This window comes from Bufo gargarizans, chromosome 8 (assembly GCF_014858855.1).
Source record: "Bufo gargarizans isolate SCDJY-AF-19 chromosome 8, ASM1485885v1, whole genome shotgun sequence".
Lineage (NCBI taxonomy): Eukaryota > Metazoa > Chordata > Amphibia > Anura > Bufonidae > Bufo > Bufo gargarizans.
The window spans coordinates 29,916,148-29,934,912 of NC_058087.1; the positions used below are offsets into that span (position 1 = coordinate 29,916,148).

The 18,765-nt window shown below is 43.0% G+C and overlaps 1 protein-coding gene across 2 annotated transcripts in view; it reads left to right on the forward strand.

Annotated features, from left to right (window-relative positions):
- The window catches only part of IHH (Indian hedgehog signaling molecule), a 77,979-nt gene that overhangs the window by 44,360 nt on the left and 14,854 nt on the right, over positions 1-18,765 (forward strand). The window contains exons 2-3 of one of the 2 annotated variants that reach the window (XM_044304927.1): positions 13,123-13,384; positions 16,217-16,382. In XM_044304927.1, coding sequence (XP_044160862.1) covers positions 13,123-13,384; positions 16,217-16,382 — 428 coding nt within the window. The remainder of the gene's footprint in view (positions 1-13,122; positions 13,385-16,216; positions 16,383-18,765) is intronic. The other variant, XM_044304926.1, reaches the window with a different exon arrangement.

An 18,765-nucleotide genomic window follows, 5' to 3' on the forward strand; every position in this document is an offset into this window, starting at 1 on the left:
ATTCTTGTACATAGGAGCAGTATTATAGTAGTTATATTCTTGTACATAGGAGCAGTATTATAGTAGTTATATTCTTGTACATAGGAGCAGTATTATAGTAGTTATATTCTTGTACATAGGAGCAGTATTATAGTAGTTATATTCTTGTACATAGGAGCAGTATTATAGTAGTTATATTCTTGTACATAGGAGGCAGTATTATAGTAGTTATATTATTGTACATAGGAGCAGTATTATAGTAGTTATATTCTTGTACATAGGAGGCAGTATTATAGCAGTTATATTCTTGTACATAGGAGCAGTATTATAGTAGTTATATTCTTGTACATAGGGGCAGTATTATAGTAGTTATATTCTTGTACATAGGAGGCAGTATTATGGTAGTTATATTCTTGTACATAGGAGCAGTATTATGGTAGTTATATTATTGTACATAGGAGCAGTATTATAGTAGTTATATTCTTGTACATAGGAGGCAGTATTATAGTAGTTATATTCTTGTACATAGGAGCAGTATTATAGTAGTTATATCTTGTACATAGGAGCAGTATTATAGTAGTTATATTCTTGTACATAGGAGGCAGTATTATAGTAGTTATATTCTTGTACATAGGAGGCAGTATTATAGTAGTTATATTCTTGTACATAGGAGGCAGTATTATAGTAGTTATATTCTTGTACATAGGAGCAGTATTATAGTAGTTATATTCTTGTACATAGGGGACAGTATTATAGTAGTTATATTCTTGTACATAGGAGCAGTATTATAGTAGTTATATTCTTGTACATAGGAGCAGTATTATAGTAGTTATATTCTTGTACATAGGAGGCAGTATTATAGTAGTTATATTCTTGTACATAGGAGCAGTATTATAGTAGTTATATTCTTGTACATAGGAGCAGTATTATAGTAGTTATATTCTTGTACATAGGAGGCAGTATTATAGTAGTTATATTCTTGTACATAGGAGCAGTATTATAGTAGTTATATTCTTGTACATAGGAGCAGTATTATAGTAGTTATATTCTTGTACATAGGAGCAGTATTATAGTAGTTATATTCTTGTACATAGGAGGCAGTATTATAGTAGTTATATTCTTGTACATAGGAGGCAGTATTATAGTAGTTATATTCTTGTACATAGGAGCAGTATTATAGTAGTTATATTCTTGTACATAGGAGGCAGTATTATAGCAGTTATATTCTTGTACATAGGAGCAGTATTATAGTAGTTATATTATTGTACATAGGGGCAGTATTATAGTAGTTATATTCTTGTACATAGGAGGCAGTATTATAGTAGTTATATTCTTGTACATAGGAGCAGTATTATGGTAGTTATATTATTGTACATAGGAGCAGTATTATAGTAGTTATATTCTTGTACATAGGAGGCAGTATTATAGTAGTTATATTATTGTACATAGGAGCAGTATTATAGTAGTTATATTCTTGTACATAGGAGCAGTATTATAGTAGTTATATTCTTGTACATAGGAGCAGTATTATAGTAGTTATATTCTTGTACATAGGAGGCAGTATTATAGTAGTTATATTCTTGTACATAGGGGCAGTATTATAGTAGTTATATTCTTGTACATAGGATCAGTATTATAGTAGTTATATTCCTGTACATAGGAGCAGTATTATAGTAGTTATATTCTTGTACATAGGAGCAGTATTATAGTAGTTATATTCAAGGATGTTTTTGTGATGTAACATAGTTTTGCATGTATGACATTTAGGAAATGCTAGAAGCATTAATAACTTATGAGGTTTTGGGGCATAAAACTAAAAAGAAAACTTGGTTGGTAAGGACACTGTTCTCTTATCTTATCAAAAAGGGAACTCATTTTCCTTGCAGCGGTGTTTGAATTCCAGGCCTTGATAACAATGTGTGCAGAAGAATCTTTACCTTTGGCTGGGACTGCAGTATGATGGCAACATTGTAGCAGCAACAAATCTGATGATATGTTAAATTGCTTAGGGCCAAACTACCCTGCTGCCCAAAGGTCAACAGCACGACCCCACAGTGGCAATAGGAGCATATATTGTGCAATTCAAAGATATCCACATGTCTGTTTGACATACAGTATTAGAAGAGTGGTGAGTGGACACTCAACTGCCTCATACTGATCTACTCAGTTTTCAAAGTTGGTCTAGATTGGGATGGCACCTGCGACTCTATAAACTGTGCAGTACTAGATCTATTACATAACTGCTGATCACTGGGGGATGGTGATGCTGGGCCAGATGTCTCTATGTTCATCTCTGGAACAATTGTTTTCATTAGTATTATTGCAAATGAAACACAAACTTTGAATATTTGCGTCTTAACTTCCTACCCTCTTGTGTCTATGACTGCTATGCAGATCTAATCATCTCCACGGTAACAGACAACAAACAAACCCTGTGTAGTCTGATGCATTCCCAGCATCTCATGGAATGTATGTCAGGGAGACGTACAGGGCTATTTGAAAACAGCTTGACTTGTGGATTAGACTACATAGGAAATGTTTTCGTATTTTGCCATGGAAATGCATAGATCTGGACGGGAGCTGTAAACACAAAACGGTATGACATTTTTCAGACGGTTTGCACATTTTCTTTATTTTAGATGCATTGGTAAACATATCCGTTAAAGGGCTTCTGTCATCAGGAACATCATTACTAAACTGGCTGACATCAGACATGTGCCAATATCAGTTGGAGCTAACAGTCTTTAGCCCTTCTTTCTATGAGTCTCTAGGAGGAATGAGGGTGCTGCCCCTACTCCTAGAGGCTTCGTTCTCCCTCCTGTGGCCATGTCCTCATCATGTTGATTGACAGGGTCACACAGGATGAAGTGAACGCTGCCTGGCCCTGTCAATCACAATGTTTGGGGGCGTGGCCCGAGGAGGAAGAGCGGAACCTCTGGAAGTAGGGGCAACATCCCCATCGCTCCTAGAGGCTCATTTCCATAAAATAAAAGTTTCTTTTTCACAAAAACAGAGGCAAATAGAAAGAAGGGACAAAGACTGTTCGCTTCAGCTGACAAAAGCATATGTCTAAAGTCAGATTAATCACCATGTTCCTGTTGACAGAAGCCCTTAAACATACATGTGATGGTATGAGAGAAAGCATTGTAGAGAGGACGGGTTCTTACAATGTGAATATGACTGCCGGACACTAGACATGCAGATTCTACCTGTGCGCTGTGGATAAGCGAGTTGCATTGTTATTGTGACAATAGAGAGTGTGGCCCTTGACCAGCACAATAACCTGCGGGGAAGACGATACAAGTGCAATGCTCCATGACACTGGCAAATGGAAGTCCTATTAAAAACTGTGGAATTCAGAATAATTGAGGCATTGAGATTGCGGTACTTTCACACCAGCGTTTTTGCTGGATCCATCATGCATTAACAAAAACGCTTCCGTCGCGATAATACAACCGTCTGCATCTGTTCTGAACGGATCCGGTTGTATTATCTCTAAAATAGCCAAGTCGGATCAGTCTCTAAAACCAATGTAAGTCAATTGGGGATGGATCCGTTTTCTTTTGTGTCCGAGAAAACGGATCCGCCACCATTGACATCCGCACCACATCGCCGACAGTAAAACGCTGACGCATTCTGGCGCACTCCGTTTCATTCAGTTCAGTTTTGTCCCCATTGACAATGAATGGGGACAAAACAGAAGTGTTTTCCCCCGCCATTGAGATGCTAGGACGCATCTCAATAGCGGAAAGGGAAAGTGCAGATGTGAAAGTAGCAGTTAGGATTATGTCAGAGGTCAAGACACGTACAGAGCCAAATTCTACCTTAAATTGTAAAGAAATCCCAGTAAATAAAAAACCCTTTTAGTTTTCTTCATCTATCAAGCTTAAAGGGATTTTCCAGGATTTTAATTCCAATGGTCTATCCACAAGATAGGCCATCAATATCTGATCGTCAGGAGACCGACACCCCGCACCCCGCACCCCTGCCAATCAGCTGTTTAGCTGTCGGTGCAGCACCGGACGTCCACTGCGTACTGGATGAAGCTGGTTACCATTCAACGCAATGGATGGAGATGTGTAATTTCAGTGCTGACTTCTGGCCCTATTATGAAACAGTTGATAGTCGGGGGTGCAGATTGTCACAGCCGTGCCAATTAAAGTAGTAATGGGGTATTCAGAAACATAAAAATATAATCAATCAGAGATAAACATTTACAAAATATACTTCTTATCACATTGAGAGCCCAATGATTTCCTCCAGAATATGGTGCCAGTCGCCCCGTTGAAGGCAGCAGGTATTAGGGTGCACCACCCATACAGCATGTGAAGGCTGAACATGTACCTGGGTGCACGCGCCTGCTCACCACATACACAGGGTTATATACTGTATCTGCTTGCACACCACACATGTATGAAAATGAAGTCTTGCAGCTGCACCATTATATTACTATTACAATGACTCCTATGAAATAAATACACTTTGAATCATAAATGTGCAAATTGTTACTATTCTTTATTGGACATTTTGCTCGTTTGTGAGATTGATGGGAATTTATTTTATATAAGCCAGAAATGTCCAGGCTTATATTTACCTGCACAGGATCGATAGATTCTGCTGCCATTAATGTATTTTATTGATCAGAGTTTATTGTCCTGTTCTACACATTGTGCTGACTTTATAAACGGTAATAACAAGGTCAGAAAACCATATAATGAATACAGGACACTGACAGCGTAGATATATATACGGTACATAGTATACCTGCCACCAAATACATATGTATCTATAGAGTATATCTACCGCCATATATATGTAAATAGTATATAGTATATCTACTGCGATACATACAGTACTGCCATAAAAATGTACTGTACATATTAAACCTGTGTGTGTGTATATATATATATATACACACACACACACACACTTACACAGTATATAGAATATCTACGGATATATGATATATATATATCTTAAATCTACTACGATATATACAGTATGTCTATAGTACTACTACTGACATCTATATAAACATGGTATATCTACCACCATATAAATGTACCGTACATAACCTGCTGTTATCATATATACACACACACTTATACAGTATATAGCATATCTACTGCCATATAATTGACAGTACTGTATATAGTTACTGTATACCAGCTGCCATATAAATGCACAGTACATAGTATACCTGCAATCATATAATGAATACAGTATGTGTGCTGCCATATAAGTGTACGTAGTATATCAACAGCTATATACAGTCATGTGAAAAAATTAGGACACCCTTTGAAAGCATGTGGTTTTTTGTAACATTTTTAATAAAAGGTTATTTCATCTCCGTTTCAACAATACAGAGAGATTAAAGTAATCCAACTAAACAAAGAAAACTGAAGAAAAGTCTTTTCAAGATCTTCTGTAAATGTCATTCTACAAAAATGCCTATTCTAACTGAGGAAAAAGATAGGACACCCTTGCCCCTAATAGCGAGTGTTACCTCCTTTGGCTGAAATAACTGCAGTGAGACGGTTCTTGTAGCCATCTACCAGTCTTCGACATCGGTCTGAGGAAATTTTACCCCACTCCTCAATGCAGAACTTTTTCAGCTGTGAGATGTTTGAGGGGTTTCTTGCACGTACAGCCCTTTTCAAGTCACCCCACAGCATCTCAATGGGATTCAAATCTGGACTTTGACTTGGCCATTCCAGGACTCTCCATTTCTTCTTTTTCAGCCAATCTTTGGTTGATTTACTAGTATGTTTTGGGTCATTGTCATGTTGCATGGTCCAGTTCCGCTTCAGCTTTAATTTTCTAACTGATGGTCTCACATGTTCTTCAAGCACCTTCTGATACACAGTAGAATTCATCGTGGATTCTATGATGGTGAGCTGACCAGGTCCTGCTGCAGCAAAGCAGCCCCAAACCATGACACTTCCACCTCCATGCTTCACAGTTGGTATGAGGTTCTTTTCTTGGAATGCTGTGTTTGGTTTACGCCAAACATGTCCTCTGCTGTTGTGTCCAAATAATTCAATTTTGGACTCATCTGTCCAAAGAACATTATTCCAGAAGTCCTGGTCTTTGTCAACTTTATCTCTGGCAAATGTCAGTCTGGCCTCGATGTTTCTCTTGGAAAGCAAAGGTTTCCTCCTTGCACACCTCCCATGCAAGTTAAACTTGTACAGTCTCTTTCTGATTGTAGAGGCATGTACTTCTACATCAACAGTAGCCAGAGCCTGCTGTAGTTCTCGAGATGACACTTTAGGGTTTTTGGAGACCTCTTTTAGCATCTTGCGGTCTGCTCTTGGGGTGAACTTGCTGGGGCGACCAGTCCTGGGCATGTTGGCAGTTGTTTTGAAAGCCCTCCACTTGTAGACTATCTTCCGGACAGTGGAATGGCTGATTTCAAAATCTTTTGAGATCTTTTTAAATCCCTTCCCAGACTCATAGGCTGCTACAATCTTTTTTCTGAAGTCCTCTGACAGCTCTTTTGCTCTCACCATGGTGCTCACTCTCACTTCAACAGTCAGGAGCACACCAAACTAAATGTCTGAGGTTTAAATAGGGCAAGCCTCATTCAACATGCAGAGTAACGATCTACTAATTATGTGCACCTGGTGTGATATACCTGTGTGAGATCTGAGCCAATTTAAGAGGGAATACATGTGAGGGTGTCCTATCTTTTTCCTCAGTTAGAATAGGCATTTTTGTAGAATGACATTTACAGAAGATCTTGAAAAGACTTTTCTTCAGTTTTCTTTGTTTAGTTGGATTACTTTAATCTCTCTGTATTGTTGAAACGGAGATGAAATAACCTTTTATTAAAAATGTTACAAAAAACCACATGCTTTCAAAGGGTGTCCTAATTTTTTCACATGACTGTATGTACATATTATACCTATTGCCATATAGATCACTTACTCCCATATAAATGGACATAGTATATAGCATACTATATACTGCCATATATGTGCATAGTACATCTGCCACCAGATGAATATAACTGCCAAAAGATAGATGCATGTAACTGCAGCTATATAAACGAATATAATATAACTACAACCCAATATTAAGTATTGTATAACTGTATAAATATAAGAGCAGATATACTATATAAATACATATACACTCACCTAAAGAATTATTAGGAACACCTGTTCTATTTCTCATTAATGCGATTATCTAGTCAACCAATCACATGGCAGTTGCTTCGATGCATGTAGGGTTGTGGTCCTGGTCAAGACAATCTCCTGAACTCCAAACTGAATGTCAGAATGGGAAAGAAAGGTGATTTAAGCAGTTTTGAGCGTGGCATGGTTGTTGGTGCCAGACGGGCCGCTCTGAGTATTTCACAATCTGCTCAGTTACTGGGATTTTCACGCACAACCATTTCTAGGGTTTACAAAGAATGGTGTGAAAAGGGAAAAACCTCCAGTATGCGGCAGTCCTGTGGGCGAAAATGCCTTGTTAATTCTAGAGGTCAGAGGAGAATGGGCCGACTGATGGCTACAACAGCAGAAGACCCCACCAGGGTACCACTCATCTCCACTACAAATAGGAAAAAGAGGCTACAATTTGCACGCGCTCGCCAAAATTGGACTGTTGAAGACTGGAAAAATGTTGCCTGGTCTGATGAGTCTCGATTTCTGTTGAGACATTCAAATGGTAGAGTCCGAATTTGGCGTAAACAGAATGAGAACATGTATCCATCATGCCTTGTTACCACTGTGCAGGCTGGTGGTGGTGGTGTAATGGTGTGGGGGATGTTTTCTGGGCACACTTTAGGCCCCTTAGTGCCAATTGGCCATGGTTTAAATGCCACGGGCTACTTGAGCATTGTTTCTGACCATGTCCATCCCTTCATGACCACCATGCACCCATCCTCTGATGGCTACTTCCAGCAGGATAATGCACCATGTCACAAAGCTCAAATCATTTCAAATTGGTTTCTTGAACATGACAATGAGTTCACTGTCCTAAAATGGCCCCACAGTCACCAGATCTCAACCCAATAGAGCATCTCTGGGATGTGGTGGAACGGGAGCTTCGTGCCCTGGATGTGCATCCCTCAAATCTCCATCAACTGCAAGATGCTATCCTATCAATATGGGCCACCATTTCTAAAGAATGCTATCAGCACCTTGTGGAATCAATGCCACATAGAATTAAGGCAGTTCTGAAGGCAAAAGGGGGTCCAACACCGTATTAGTATGGTGTTCCTAATAATTCTTTAGGTGGGTGTATATACAGTCAGGATCTGTAAATGTGGTGGGGTCGGCAATGACAGACTTCACTGGAGGCAGCAGGGCCACAATGATGTGTATTTTGTCTCCAGTACAAGTTCACCGTCACTTGTAAGGATCCACATAACAACTGACACAAAACGACTAAACAAACGCCGAACCGTCTGGGCTCTAACTAAACATAGGCTTTTTCCTCACCTACACTTTCAGCAAACACAGGGAGATCAGGCTTTTTCTCCACTGTAGACAGGTCTTCAGCTTCCAGGCTCTGACACAGACTGTTCCCCGGTAATGATGCCAGCAGCCGTACATATGGGATCACCTCCGGCTAGGAGGAATATGGAGCCAGGGTGTGGACCGGTCCTACTACCAACCTCCCCACCAGTCCCAAAAAAAATCCAGCCCAGAACAGAATCTGAACAGACAGCTTCGCTCTGCTGAAAGAAATGCAGCTTTCTGGATTTCTTGCATCTCACCAGCTGTGGACCCTGGGTGACATCTACACCCTGTCCAGGACTTTATTATACACCTTGCCACGATAGAGTGCATAATACAGACAGAATTAATCAGCAGGGGGCAGCAATGAGCACAGGGAGAAATCTACCCTTACTGTAAGGAAAATATACTTAGGCTACTTTTACACTAGCGTTTTTTGCGGATCGGTCATGGATCTGCAAAAATGCTTTCGTTACAATAATACAACTGCACGCCTTAGTCATGAACAGATCTGGTTGTATTATGTCTTCTATAGCCATTTACTATTGTGCCAGATTGTGTCAGAGAAATTGGATCCGTCCTGGCACACAATGTAAGTCAATGGGGACTTTTGGCTCGGCTTCATCAGGCGAACAGCAAAACGCTGCAGGCAGCCTTCAGAGCCGAATGGTGACTTTATGGAGGCAAACGGAGGCATTCTGATCAGATCCTTTTCCATTCAGAACGCATTAGGGCAAAACTGATCCGTTTTGGACCGCTTGTGAGAGGGTTGAACGGATCTCACAAACGGAAGCATATGATTGTTACAATGTATCGTCGGTGTAATGCAGGGAGGTGAGAGCAGCTTCTGTGTGACCGGTGAGCTGCGCCATGGGCCGTGTAGTCTGTGCCTGGTACGGAGCCGCAGTGGGCACCTTGTTGATGGAGATGTTCTTGCTCAGCTCATTGGCACCTTCAGGTTTGTAAACATTACCGCATGGCATCAAACATTAATGAGGCATCCATATTTTATGTGTAGCTGTGTGAGGGCAGACATCCTGATGCTGGCACTGAAGACTGGTCCCGGGAGGGAGATAAAACAATCTATTAGAGGCCGATCTCTCCATCCCGACAGCGCTGTGCATCAGAATGTTTTTGTAGATCCTGATGGATTGGATGTGTATCAGCAGCAGCAAAGGATGTGGCTGCTGCATTGTATGAACCACCCAAACAGCACTATAGGAGGTGCAGGGGTATCTACCGCAACCAGGACCCTGAGGGCTCATGCACAGGCCCGTGCTGCGGCCCGGTACCAACCGTGTGCCTGCCGTTGGCGGATGTGGACACACTCACTTGAATGGGTCTGCGATCCACAACATTCAGCTCGCACCACAAAATAATAGAACATGTTCTAATTTTCTGCAGTGCCGAGGCATGGACCAAAATCCCACGGAAGTGCTTCTGCTATGTATCTTGTGGATTCATTAAAGTGAATGGGTGCGCATCCGTGAAACGGGGGCCGGTGCCCGTATATTGCATTGGTGTGCATCAGCACTAATACAGACGGTTTCATAGTCCCCAAATATGGCCTATGAGAACAGGAGATTCTTGTATTAGGCATAGACCGTATAGAGTGGGCCATAATCACATATGTTGGCCCCGGATAAGCTTTTGCAATAGGGACCCAGGAGGGATCAGAGAGCACCACGTGCCAGTCTCCAGGAGCTTACCACTGACTGCCCCTAGTAATTATGGGGTATGAAATCCATTTGCTCAGGTCCTTACAGCCACTGAATCCTATAGAAATGGCGGGGCGCTTTTTTTCTCAGCATTTGTCACCCCTTCCGATATGTCTATTGTATGTAGTCTTCATAAAATAACAATTCTGGAGCATCTTTTCTTAGATACATTGTTACATATACATCTAATTGTATCTGGGTTGCTTATCAATATGGCTGCCATACCAGCTCCCCATAGAGGTCGTCAGGTTCTGTGATGGAGTTTTACTTGGATTTGCTTATACAGGGCACATAGGGCATCACCCGCCCTGGAATCGGCAGCTGGCATCTCTCCAGTGAGCAGCTTCTGTACAGCATAGGTGTAGACACAGCTGGCAGGACAAGTCTCAGCACAGTCCAGTCATATGCCCAGGGTTTACCGCAACATCTGATACCACGCGTTTAAAGCCTGTGGGCATGAACAGTCTGAGTTCTCTTCCATTGTCTCAGGGTCAGGACTTTCCTTTGAAATCGGGTATATCGATGACGTCATTTTATGGCAGAATAGAGTGAATACCTGTGGTCTATGGGGCAGAAGACAACTAAGAATAGTTACGCTATCTATAAGCAGTTCCCTAAATGAGTAGATGATTGGGGGGTCCCTGGTGAGACCCTCATGTTTACCTGCTAATATAAGAGACTTATGTTTCAATAGAGCACAGGATTAGATTTCAGCAGAAAGATATTGGAGCAACTCTTTGCAGCAGATCTCCTTCTGGATAATAGAGGGGAGTCCAGAGTGGGCTCACCCCCATGTATTACAGGACATTACATGGTTGTCCACTATGAGCAAGCCCTCCGGTAACTGCAAATCATGGGCTTCTGCTGGGTATTGCAAGTCAATTAGAAACACTGGGCATCTATGCAAGGCCTCATGCACACAACCTTTTTTCGGATCCGCATCAGAGCCGCAGTTTTTGCGGCTCGGGTGCGGACCCATTCACTTCAATGGGGCCGCAAAAGATGTGGACAGCACTCCGTGTGCAGTCTGCATCCGTTGCTCCGTTCCGTGGCCCCGCAAAAAAAATTCAGCATGTCCTATTCTTGTCCGTTTTGCGAACAAGAATAGGCATTTATACAATGGCCCGCCCGTTCCATTCTACAAATTGCGGAGGGCACACGAGCGGCTTCCGTTTTTTGCGGATCCGCGGTTTGTGGACTGCAAAAAATGGAACGGTCGTGTGCATGTAGCCTAACAGCTGGACGCCAGTGATCCTGTTTTTGGGAAAGTGACTCTCTGCCTTGACCCCCCTTCTGTTACCTCCATAACCCCTAGTAATAGATCATGGGACAATCTCCAATGTAGACCATGCAACATGGTCGTTCCAGACAAGTGTTCCTAAGCCAAGTACCCCCTCGCTCAAATAATATATGCTCAGATACATTAAAAGCATGGCTTGAGTACCCCTCAGAGACATGGCGTATACCCACTGTAGTAACACTCTACAAATTGAGAACCTAGGATCTAGATTGCAGCAAAGATACCCATGGTCAGGGCCAAAAGGGCAACTACAACTACACCCGCTTTCTGAGATATTTTCCCCATCCAGGGGTGAGACCCATTCATTAACAGGATATCAATAAGGCTACTTTCACACTGGCGTTTCTGGGTCCGCTTGTAAGATCCGTTTCAGGGCTCTCACACGCGGCCCAAAACGGATCAGTTCAGCCCCAATGCATTCTGAATGGATAGGGATCCTTTCAGAATGCATCAGTTTGGCTCCGTTCTGTCTCCGTTCCGCTTTTGAGGCGGACACCAAAACGCAGCTTGCAGCTTTCGGGTGTCCGTCTGGCCGTGCGGAGCCAAACGGATCCGTCCTGACTTACAATGTAAGTCAATGAGGACGGATCCGTTTTCCCTGACACAATATGGTGCAATTGAAAACCGATCCGTCCCCCATTGACTTTCAATGTAAGTCAGGACGGATCAGTTTTAACTTAGACTTTTTTTAAAAGAATAATGCAAACGGATCCGTTCTGAACGGACACAAGCGTTTGCATTATCGGTGCGGATCCATCTGTGCAGATACAAAGTAGCCTTAGGCCTCATGCACACGACCGTGCCGTTTCTTTGCGGTCCGCAAACCGCGGACCAGCAAAAAACGGAAGGCGCCAGTGTTGCCTTCAGCAATTTGCTAAACGGAACGGGCGCCGGCAATATAAATGCCTATTCTTGTCCACAAAGCGCAGACAAGAATAGGAATTTTTTTTTTTTTTTTTAGCGGGGCCGCGGAACAGAGCCACGGATGAAATGAATGGGTCCGCATCCGAGCCGCCAAAACGGCGGCTCGGATGTGGACCGAAACAACGGTCGTGTGCATGAGGCCTAAGTTGAATGAAATGTCGCTTTGAGACTAGTGGACAAGTGCAGGCCACTGTGCAGTGATCCAAGATCTGCTCAGTCTTGGCATTGTGTGTGTAGGGCACGGCCGGGCGACCATGATCGCCGTATAATGGAGGCAAGTCAGTTATTAGGCATTAGATGAAACCTGTGCAGTACGGAATGGGGCTGTATGTGGACAGAACACTGCAAGACCCCAGGATCAGACTACACAGGGCTTGTTTGTAGACTGTAACCATGGAGACACATAGGTCTGTATAGGTCAGGGGTAGGCAACCTCCGGCTCCCAGCTGTTGTTAAACTACAACTCCCAGTATGCATACTTGCTCTGCTCTAGAAATGAATGGAGCATGCTGGGAATTGTAGTTTCACAACAGCTGGGAGCCGGAGGTTTCCCTATCCCTGGTATAGGTGATGTATACACAAAGTCAAGGCTTTTTTTTTTGCAAAATTGCTAAATTTTGCGCTTTAGCTACATTAGAGCAACGGCTTATTTCAACAGTATTCATACCCTTTAATCTTATGTTTTAATTTTTTTGTCGGCCTTGCAACTCATCTCTCGCTTTCTCTCTTACAGCGCTGCAAAGACCGTCTAAACTCGTTGGCCATCTCTGTCATGAACCAATGGCCGGGCATTAAGCTGCGAGTGACTGAAGGCTGGGATGAGGACGGTCACCATTCTGATGAATCCTTACATTATGAGGGGCGAGCAGTGGACATCACCACCTCAGACAGGGACCGCAATAAATACGGCATGCTGGCCCGGCTGGCGGTGGAGGCTGGATTTGACTGGGTGTACTACGAATCTAAAGCGCATATCCACTGCTCTGTGAAGTCAGGTAAGAGCATTGCTTTACATATGATAATACTTTATAGCTTTAGACCTCTTCAATGTCCTTTATTGTGCCCGCTGTGTACCTTGTCTAGTGCCTTTTTGTACAGTGCTTGTATCTCACGTGCCTGGTATTGGATTAGTTTTATACTTAGCAATAGACAGATGATGAGGGCCAGCACTGAACTGCATATACAGCTTTCCATCACATTCTCACAGCATTTACCTCCATCCACCACTAGAGGGAGCGCACTGTACTGCCTTTTTTGTAGGTCCTATCACATTCACTAGTAAAATTTAAAGCCATTTGCAGTTAGCTCCCCCTAGTGGTGGTTGCATGCAGCCAGTGTTTTATAATGTACGTCACAAAGAGGGGGCCAGGATTTAGGTGGTAATCATAAAAGAACTCAATATACCATAGAAGCCAGGCCTGCTTATACCTGACCCATCAACCTTCTCCTTTATAAGAAACTCTCTTATTAAAGAACTGACCAGGCAGTTGGATTAACACCTGATCATAGCCATGAAAACAGCTTTTTTTTCTCTCTCTGGAGGACTTGGGTAATATAATACTTCATGTCTCCTGCGATGGAGCTGCAGGAACATGGAACACTTTCTGCTAGGTTGTCTCGTGGTTTATAGCTGTTCACTGCAGAGCCTGGTAGTCGGACACCTAGGGTCTGCATATCATCAGTGGGCCTTCTAAGAAGCTTATCTAAAATGGACAAACCCTTTTAGTCTACTTTCACCCTGGCGTTTTGGCTTTCCATTTGTGAGATCCATTCAGGGCTCTCACAAGCGGTCCAAAACGGATCAGTTTGCATTCTGAATGGAAAAGGATCCGCTCAGAATGCGTCAGTTCAGTCTCCATTCTGCTTTGGAAACAGACACCTTGCAGCGTTTTGGTGTCCGTCTGACAAAACTGAGCAAAACGGATCCGTCCTGGCACACAATGTAAGTCAAAGGGGACGGATCCGTTTTCTCTGTCACAATAGAAAACGGATCTGTCCTCCATTGACTTTCAATGGTGTTCTTGGCTATGTTAAAGATAATACAAACTGATCCATTCAGGACGGATGCAGACGGCTGTACTATGTGGACGGATCCGCACAAAACGCAAGTGTGATAGTAGCCAATGCAAATTTCCCCTGTAGAATAACAGAGTTTCATGGAGCCAGACCAGTACGTTGAACGTGGACACTATGCAGAATAAATGGCGTATGTCTGACAATCTTTGCACCAAATCTTTCACGGCATGTACTCCACAGCAATCTGAGCGAGGGCTGCGCTAGATCCTTTCCCGATACTGCACCAGCGTGTTTATCCGTTATTGATCCAGGTTAGAGCAGGTCCGGCTATTCCTCCCTTCCCTCTTAGAACAGAATCTCGATAATCAATCAATGCTGCACTTTTCTTTCGAGGACTAGTAAATCAAACCTGCACTAATTGGAAATGCGCTAAAAATAAAAGATGCCGCAGGGAGCCACCTATTAAAAAAGCAAAAGTCCTCTGGAGCCTCATACAACGGCCGGGATAAAAGCTGCGTGAAGGGAGAGCCGTTTATTGGTTGTAATATTTATGCGGGGTTCAAAATAAATGGAACAACAAATCTAATTATCTGAAGCAATGACGGGGTTAAATTAAAGCATTATGGCTCATATTCAGTCATATGGTCTAGGAAGATCCTGGTTTACAAAACAGCGCTAAATGTGTATTATGGAACCAGTTGTAAAAGTTCTGGTGGTCTGAAGTGATACTGCAATTCTTATGCCTCTTGCAATTTTGGAGCTGCACGGACAATAAATGTGTAAATTCAAAGCAGTTCATGGTTTAAAACAAGGCTATAAAAGGGATCAGAAAGCTTGTGTGCTACAATATGTACAAGAATTTGGAAGTTTGTGCAAAGGCTCCATTAGCAACATTTTTGTAAGTAAATCCTGACCTAGATTAGTTACCAAACCATTCTATAATCTGTGACCGGTGGTCATAAATGGTACTGCAATCATTTTCTGTCAACACAATGCATGGTCTGAATGTTCCAATCCTGTTACATGGATACATGGTGGCAGTATGAAATCCAAGGTGCCCTATGACGCCCCCTACAGGAGATTGCAGCAAAGGATTAATGCAATTCAGTTCTTTTGCATGACCTCTCTCTGGTGCATTCTGCGCGGAAGCCCTGTTATTACACGTCGTGTCGCTGCCATGCCTCACTCGCTCAGGTTTAATTCCCATTTGCCTTGAGATTTCCTTTGTAAAATTAAAAAACAAACATTCCACCCAAATATTTGCAGTTTGATCTGGCAGCATTTGTACATAGCTCACTAGACCATTTGAGATGTTTGCACAATGCGCTATATACACCCCCCGGGGTCTGACGGGCCGTCGTACAGCCAGAGGTGAACACTGGCATCTGTGCTACGGGTGTGTTTTTGGATCACGCGTCAAATCTATATATTTCTGCCAAGGAGAAATGGAGAAAAAAAAATATATACAATTTTCTGATATTTGTCAAATTGTAAACATTTTTTGAAAACAACATTTTTGAATTCTGGCTGCTGTGCTGATGGTTTCTGCAAGATCTGACAGTCCAGTGTGCGAATGACATGTGCTATGGGATGCACAGCAATGGTGTGTTGGGAATGGAGCTCCCCTATTCTCAACTTGGGGTGCTCAATATTTTTTTTATATTTTTTTATGATGCTCGTCACAGGGGTTCATGGTTGAAGATGGTCCCCTTTGCCTTGGTAAGTATATTTGTTTCAGCGTCTCTATATCATTTTGGTTATGGCCAGCTGACGGTGGGTGGTTTATGGCACTCTCTGTGTTTTCTCGGCAGACCATCCTGCAAATGGAAATCTACCAAGCTCCCCTCAGGATCGTAGCTGGAAGTCTACCGTTGACAAGAGCAGAGCGGAAGAAGCTCCGCACTCCGTGTGGAGAACACAGGGGGCTGCAGATGTGCAGGCAGAAGGGGGTAACAACCCGTGGGACAACCACCTAAGGTGAGGTGATCAGTCTTAGCGTATATCAAATCAGTTTAGGGTCTTTTTTTTTAAACTTAAAGGGGTTGGCCCATTACGCACGTTGGTGGCATATTGCTTGGATATGCCATTGCCACCAATGTCCGATAGGTGCAGGTCCCACATTGGTCTCTAGGATGGGACCCCCAAAGTGAAAGAGCACACGGCGCATGTGCTTCATGCTCTCCATTTGCTTATATGGTTGTGAATGGAGAAGGGCGAGCGTTCCCCCGTCCATTTATAGAACAACTATAGAAGTGAATGGCGAGCACACCGTGCAAGCGCAGCCACCCTCCACTTCTAATGGTTCCAAAAGGTGCAGAGTGAGCGCGCCACCAGCTCTTTCCAGAACTCCCATAGAATGGAGAGCGCACAAAGCAAGCACAGCCATTCTCCATTCACGTCGACGGGAGTGTCGAAAATAGGCGAGTGTTGGCTCAACTATTTACAGAACTCCCATAGAGGTGAATGAAGAGGTGGCCGCACTTGCACAGTGCCCTCTCCATTCTATGGGAGTTACGGAAATACCCGGGGGAGTGCTCTCGCTCTGCAGTTTTCTGAACCATAGAAGTGAATGGAGAGCAGTGTTCTCTCCTTTGCTTTGGAGGCTCTGTTCTAGAGATAGATGGTCTCAGAGGTGGGACCTGCACCTATCGGATAATGGTGGCAATGCCATACCCCGATTTGCCAACCCCTTTAAGTTCTCAGACACACTACGCGCAGGTTTACTGGTTACTGTGCGCCACATATGTATCAAGGACTACTTAAAGGGACGCTAAAGATAGAAATGCTTGTTTGTGAGTTCTCCAGGCCTCCTGCAAGGTCATGTAAAAAAAACCTACTTGACTTAAATCTGTTAATAAAGCAGAAGAATGTACGCCTTGGTCTTCCCCATGTTCCTGCTGGAGTACTGAGAAGGGGTGTGGCTTAAGTGAATGGGCGGGGCTAAACTTTGGTGTCAAGTGCAGTCATGACAATTCTGCTACCTACCAACCAAAGCCCAGACCTATGGCTCCCACAGTCTAAACTCAGGAAGGGCCGAAGGAGGGGGCAATAAAATGAATGGAGAAAAGGAGAATCCAGAAGTTTTTCGGGTGTTTTTTTTTTTTTTTAACCTTTTTATTGCAAACTGAAACAGAAGATTATAAACTGATAGAAGGAATCCTAGTTAATGTTGCTTGTATTATTTTCTTTTAAAAACTTAGTTTCTTTACAGAAAGAAAGTGTTACAAAGTAGCAACATTTGAAGTCTTCTACAGGCGGATAATACTGTAACTAAATGAGAGGGGTGGGTTATCTGCCCATTGCATTTACAATGACCTGGCACTGCCATAAGGATTGGGCACAGTGGCAATTACCCCATCACTGCACATTCTTCTAGGAGTGCTGCTTCAATCTCATAGGGACACAGCAGATACCAGTTACAAGCCATCTCCAGCTTTGCAACTATTGGTTTTCAATTGTTTTAATGCATCTAAAGTGAAAAATGAAGTAATTTTGCAATAGTGCTTAAAGGGATTCGGTCACCTGGATTTTAGTGACAGAGCTTTTAACATCATCACACGACTCTGCTCCTTTAGTATAAAAATATACTAGTATTACTACCCTAAGTGTTGTCCTTTGTCTAGAAAATCGCTTTTATTAATATGGTAATTACCTGAGTAAGGTGCCCAAGGGGCTGTCCCTCCGGCCGTTGGTGCCCAGCCGCGCCCCTTCTCCTGGAACCCAGCACCGCCCCACTGCTAATTTATTCACTCCTCATTGCCGGCTGGCGCATGTGCAGTGCGTCCTGTGAGGCCGATTCCACGCGCTGACATGTGTATCCACTGAATGTGTTCGCTGAGCCATAAGCTCGCGCATGCGCCGTGGATGCACATGTCAGCGCCTGGAATCGGCCTCATAGGACGCACTGCACATGCGCCAGCCGGCAATGAGGAGTGAATAAATTAGCAGTGGGGCGGTGCTGGGCTCCAGGAGAAGGGGCGTGGCTGGGCACCAACGGCCGGAGGGACAGCCCATTGGGCACCTTACTCAGGTAATTACCATATTAATAAAAGCGATTTTCTAGACAAAGGACAACACTTAGGGTAGTAATACTAGTATATTTTTTTTACAAAACGAGCAGAGTAATGTGATGATGTTAAAAGCTCTGTCACTAAAATCCAGGTGACAGAATCCCTTTAATTAAAAATGTCCTATTGTTTTGGATCTCCAGATCCTATGCATCTCCATAATAAATAAAGCTTTCACACTTGTGTTTCTATCCGTCATAGGGTCTCAATACCGGAGAAAAACGCTTCCGTTTTGTCCCTAATTATTGTCAAAGCAGACAAAACGTAACTGAACAGAACGGAATGCTTCAAAA